Source organism: Condylura cristata, unplaced genomic scaffold, assembly GCF_000260355.1.
Source record: "Condylura cristata isolate star-nosed mole 26May11 unplaced genomic scaffold, ConCri1.0 scaffold00005, whole genome shotgun sequence".
In the NCBI taxonomy this organism is placed as follows: domain Eukaryota; kingdom Metazoa; phylum Chordata; class Mammalia; order Eulipotyphla; family Talpidae; genus Condylura; species Condylura cristata.
Window position 1 is genome coordinate 24,559,502 of NW_004567106.1, and position 6,265 is coordinate 24,565,766.

Consider the following 6,265-nt stretch of genomic DNA (forward strand, 5'->3'; position numbering starts at 1 on the left):
TCTCTCTCTCTCTCTCTCTCTCTCTCTCTCTCTCTCTCTCTCTCTCTCTCTCTCTCTTTAAAAAGATTTATTTATTTATGCATACAGAACTGGGATACAGACCAGAGGTGCAGGGGTGGTAAGAGGATTCAACAGAGACAGACTTGGGAACAAAACAGGCAGATTGATGGAAATACACTGCTGAGGGGAGCTGTGGGTGGGCCAGGGGAGGTCTGCTACACCATGTGGGTCACCGCCCTGGCTGGGGATCGAACTAGTGCTACAGTGGCTGTGATAGCTTCATAGTGCTGTGCTTTAACCCACTTTTTTTCTTCTTTAAAGAGTAGCTGATTACTATGAATATATTGAATCACAGTCTATGAGGCTCTACCCCTCTAAGCAATTTTATGTGAAAGAGTCCTTGTGACTTAATAAAGATTTTATAAAATATCGACCACCACTAGAAGAAATGATTGATTCCAAGTCCAGGGCAAGGAAAGTCCTGGTGAGTCGGGGACATCCTGTTGTGCCAGAAAACAAGTAAATACTCAGAGGCTAATGTGGATATTCACTGGGCACAGAAGCCAGCTTGAAGGGACCATTGCTATATTTGGGATAATTTGAGAATCAAAAGTAATAATAACTATAACAGATTGATTTAAAGACTTTTCAAACAATGTCAATAACCAAAAAACCCAGGAGGGTGAAGGAACTGTTCTAGATGAAAAAATACTGATCATGACATATTTAAAGTAAAATTTGCCATACAGGAAGGTAGAAAGCAGGGTATTTTAAGCACCCAAACACCTCTACATAGATTCAAAATTTTAACAGCTTGCCTTGTTTATTCCTTTTTCCCTCCCTCTGTCCCTTCCCCCCTCCCTCCCACCCCACCTCCTTCCTACATTCCTCTTTCTATGGCTCCTTCTCCTTCTCCCTCTTCTCTCTTCCTTTTCTGAATAATTTAAAGTAATAAAATAGCTAAATTTTGTATATTACCCTGCTTTGACTGCACCAGGGATGACAATGATGTTGGGTTTACAGCAGTTTCTCTCCTATTCTGGGGGGCCGTGGTAGGCAAGTCTTCAGAATTAGAGATTCGTGTTATTAAATGAGTCAGAGGAAAAGCAACAAAAAGATTAAATATAGACTAGATCAAAATAAAAAGTTAGAGCATCCCTTAGTTTGTCTTAATATAGTTGTGATTTGACCCAGTGTGAAGATAAATATATTAATATCTCTAGATTGAACCTTCCTGAATAATTGCTCTATAGAAAACTTTTATTGAGTCATAGACATGAATATAAAAATATGCATGGTCATAGATGTACCATTGGATAAATCCTCAATATGAAGTTTTTGTCCCACTTTATTTAAACTGGTTAAGAAAAACTGTAATAAGAAAAGGTATTTAATTCAGTGATGACCACGGGACATTCTGAGTTCAGAAGACAAACCTGGCTGATTTCTTTCCTGGTTAGATACGGGCCCATCTCCTGAGCAGTCTGTCTACAACTGGACAGCGTGGGCGGAGGATAGCGACTGGGGAAACGGCAGTAGCCGCGGCCATCACAACGTGTTCCCTGATGGGAAGCCTTTCCCTCGCCCCCCCGGATGGAAGAAGTGGAATTTTGTCTACGTCTTTCACACACTTGGTTGGACTTTTATAACCCCTCTTAGCTTCTTTGTCTTCTCTGAAATGTTTAGTTATTTCCTCTTATCTTATAGTCAAGAATTAGGACCCTTGAACATTAACAATCTTCCTCTGTTAACTTTCCTGAAGTGGAGTAAAGCACGAAGGATAAAAATAAAATCATGGTTAGCGTGGTCAAATGTCCAAGACACCAAAGAATTTAAAAAGAGGGAAGAAAATGGATTCAGTCTTCTTAAAACAAAACTACTCAGGTTTTTGTTTTGTTTTGTTTAAAACAGCAACTTGGTAAAATGTTGACATTTATTTACTTGAATGGCACATGGATGAGAATTTGTTTATTTGATTTTTTGTGTTTAGAAGAATTTTTTGAAATTAAGAACACTTCTGTCTTTTGTAGGAAATTTGGAAAATGTAGAAAAGTACAAATGAAAAGTAAGTCATCCATAATTAGCACCAGAGATATCATTGGTACTGGTGTTTACTAGTTTTTTTTATGGAAATCGTAATAGATACACACTTTTGCTCAGTTTTATGAGCTTTGACTTATCATTAAAATTATACATTCTTTCAATGACTATGCCATGCCATATTCTAGTGTATAGAAATAAGACATTCTAATCACTGTTCTTTTTGGCATAACCTACCCTCTTTTTTACTTTTTAACTACAAATGGTGTACACTTTGCTGTATTACTGCAGAAGTAACTATTTTTAGGAAGAGCACATCTAGATTATTACTAGCAAAGATGCTAAGTTCTTAGTTTAAACTGTTACCAAGTACCACATGGCTCTGAGTCTTTGAAAACTGCTAACAATCACACAACATGCAAATTTCTAAATGCCTTTCATTGAAAAATAGAAAAGAAAGCTTCTCTTTCTTCAATTAACTTGACCACAAATCAAAGCAAATAGAATACATTCCAGATAAACAAAGTAGAAATTATGTCAAATATTATGTTCATCTATATAAACCAGTTGTTTAAAGCTGACTTTAAAAAAAAAATACTATCATGATGCTATCAGTCAATGAACAAACACCTTGATTTCATAGACCTATCATTCCGTAACAGAATTCTGAAAAAGACTCACCATCACTCCAGGCTCATTTTAGGCTAGTTAATGTCTACTAATTTTACTAATAATATGCCTTTATTTAAAATCAGAAATCATCCCAGAAATTGCTCTTTTTTTTTAACAAAACTATTCAGAATTCCCATCTCCTGCTGTGTTCTTAGAGTTAACTGACATTTTTCCTTAACCAAGCTACCTCTGTAGGCTCTCAGTGCCCAAACCAACAGTTTCCTCCTTCATAACTAATCCTCTGGGTAAAAACTACACACAGAACTGCCTCTGCATTTCAGAATAAGGGGGGAGGGGCTCCACATTACATACCCCTCAGAAGACTGGCATAAAATTTTTCAACATACTTGAAGATATGACAAACATGGTCTTTAAACATCCCCACCTCACAAGCATCATCTTACAATACCTGTTCTTCCAGTGATAGATCTACCTTGGGTATCTTGCAAGGACTGGAAAAATCTTTGAGCCCTGAAGGAGAGAAATCACTTTCACTAACTATCCAGTAAGTTAGGTACAGAGAGATTAGAAAAATAAAAAGAATGACTAGAGAGTGTCCTAGAAATGTGTTTTTAGAATCATTTCACTCCTTTTTTAATATACTATTTAGTTTTTATTATGTATTGCATTATTATGAATAAATATCTTGAGGGGGATTCTATTCTACACCTCAAAAAATTGTATAATAATACAGCTAAAATCATGTCATTGTTTTAAAAAAAAAACTACAGTAGATTTTTAGGGAAATTTTTTAGCCCCCTTTGACACCTGCCATACTTTATTAAATACATTTTCTGTAGAAAACACATGTATTTCAACTGTTAGACTACTTGTAGTATTTCTAAAATGACACCTAACTGTACTATCTTGCTAAGCAGGATAAACTTTCCATTTTAACTAACTATATACAATTATATTTAACTGTGAGTGTGGTTTATAAGCTTTGAATAAAATGAGCACCATCCTCCTCGCTCAAGCAACCAGGATCATATTCCCATCCTGTTTTCCCCCTTCCAGAACCATCTCTAAGTGATACTTAGTGATACTAAGTCTTTTAAGAAACAACTTCCTTGAAGTATTGTGTAACATAGCCAATAACTAACATTTTCCATCCTCTCAAAGGTCAGTATATCCAGCAATTGGGACGGTGTTCAGCGAGAGTTTCTATAAACACAGCCAATGTGACACTTAGCCCTCAAGTCATGGATGTCACTGTCTACAGAAGACACCGCCGGACTTATGTTCCCATCGCAAAAGTGAAAGATGTATATGTGGTGACAGGTGAGTGGCATAACTCTGAATTAGCTAAGGATAAGTCACAGAATCCTGGCGATGTTAGTGGGCTAAGAAAATAGTCAAGGCAATGTTCAGGGTGAGGTTATGACTCATCCTCCTTCCAAGGTCATCTGTTTACTTTCTTGTGTATAACCTATGCTTTTCAGAATAACTGGGGGAAATTCTAGAAAAACTATATATAGAAAGGAAAATAATGCTGACTTATCCCTAGTATTAATTTTTTTTAACAGCATTGAAGCCATGCCCTCAAAATCGTTCTTTTCTGAATGTATCTTTTTAGATCAGATTCCTGTATTTGTGGTGATGTCCCAGAAGAACAACCAAAATTCATCTGATGAAACCTTCCTCAGGGACCTCCCTATTATGTTCAATGTCCTGCTTCATGACCCCAGCCATTTCCTCAATGAGTCTGCCATCGACTACAAGTGGAATTTTGGGGACAATACTGGTCTGTTTGTTTCCAACAGTAACACTTGGAATCACACATACATGCTTAATGGAACCTTCCACCTTAACCTCACTGTGCAGGCCACAGTGCCTGGCCCTTGCCTTTCACCTTCCGCTGGACCTCCACTGGTCCCCACTTCTCTAGGTAAGTGCTTTCCCAGGGCTCTCTGAGGAGAATTCCTTAACTGCTGAATTAATAACAATAACAACAATAATAACAATACCTGTAGGTTGTATTATTAGAGCTCTAGTGAAAATGGTTGTTGAAAGACAGGTTATTCTGTTCCTTAATGTGTGGTTTCTTTATGTGATTAGTTTAAGTTTCTTTATGTAATTAGTTTAAGTTTTTAGAATAGAGAAGAAAATAGTATGTGTTTGAAGTCCTTTGCAGTTAGATTTGAGTGGCCTCCATAAAGCTCTTCAACTGTCCTAATTCACACTGCCCTGTGTAATGGGCTCAGATGCTTTCCTCCTTCTAGCACGTCACATCTCTGTTTGTCTCCCTTTAATTTTTTTTTCTTTTTGGTGGCTATAAGAAGACATATTGACTCATTAAAAACATTCACTCTTCTAACTCCCCCTCCCACATTTGTCCCCAATCCAGTCTCCTCCCTATCTGTTCATACACCAGCCTCCCATGAAAACACAGTTGAAAGTTTCCCAGTGGCTCAAGAAAGAACGTAACTTGAGAGTATTTCTAAACTGGCATGTTAGAAAGAATGCAGATATTAAAAGTGTTCTGGATAAGATATATTTAATTAAACCCCACCTTTACTAGTAGTGCATGAAAGCAATTTGAGAAGTTTTTGAAAATCTATTTTGGGAAGTAGATTTCATTTGATTCCCCAACCTATTAGGTGCTATATCACAGCCCTTCCCACCCAGATCCAGAGGGTAATATTAGCCGGTCATCCTCTAACTGGACACAAGAGGGCGTTATTACCAAAACCTGGAAAAACCACACGTATCTTGGATTTGCTGCAATTCTTTTCATTAAAAAACTGTTCAATCTAGAAAAATATTATAGTAAAATATAAAGTAAGGTTTTGCTAAATCAAGCATCTCTAAATAGACATATAAGACACTGATTCTGATTAGTACTTTTTTGAAGTGTTTAAAATTACAAAATAAATGCATGCTCCTTCATAAAAATTGAAACAATATAGACATCTAGAATAAAAGTGATAGTCCCTATAATGCTCTCTCCAAAGAGTTAAATCCTAGCAACATTTTGGAGTGTATTTTTTAATATTTTATTTATTTATACATATAAGAACCGGGGTACTAGCCTGAAAGGAATTACCAGAGACCGAGTGGCAAACAGAACAGGTTGACTGAAACACAATGCTGAGGGGAGCAGCTGGCAAACCAGACAGGACGCACGTCATGTGGGTCACCTCCCTGGCCAGGGATCTAACTTGTGCTGCAGTGGCTGCTGATAACTTCACAGTTATAACCTCTTGCACCACCAGGGAGGCCTCAATTTCTTTATAAGTGTTGATAGTTTTCCTTACAAATAAGGGGACCAAGAGCAAAATTCAGATAAATTGTAAGAGCATATAATGCCTAGAAATTCCTGAATGGCAAAGGATTTAATATTAGGTTATTTAGTGTTGAACTACTTTGAATTTTTTTTTATTTTAAATATTTTTTTATTTTATAACAGTTTATTTTTACATCATTTTGTACATTTTTTCCCCCATCTCAATTGTAATCCCCGTGGGTTTCCCATCACCAAGTCACCCGTGTGCCATCACCATAATCCTGTGCACTTCCCTCCCCACCCCACCCCTGTTTTTGATCCCATTCC

The 6,265-nt window shown here is 37.0% G+C and overlaps 1 protein-coding gene across 1 annotated transcript in view; it reads left to right on the top strand.

Annotated features, from left to right (window-relative positions):
* GPNMB (glycoprotein (transmembrane) nmb) overlaps positions 1-6,265 on the top strand; it is a 21,980-nt gene that overhangs the window by 3,795 nt on the left and 11,920 nt on the right. Inside the window, exons 4-6 of the mRNA XM_004676771.2 lie at positions 1,461-1,634; positions 3,835-3,993; positions 4,289-4,600. Of these exons, the coding sequence (XP_004676828.1) occupies positions 1,461-1,634; positions 3,835-3,993; positions 4,289-4,600 (645 nt within the window). The remainder of the gene's footprint in view (positions 1-1,460; positions 1,635-3,834; positions 3,994-4,288; positions 4,601-6,265) is intronic.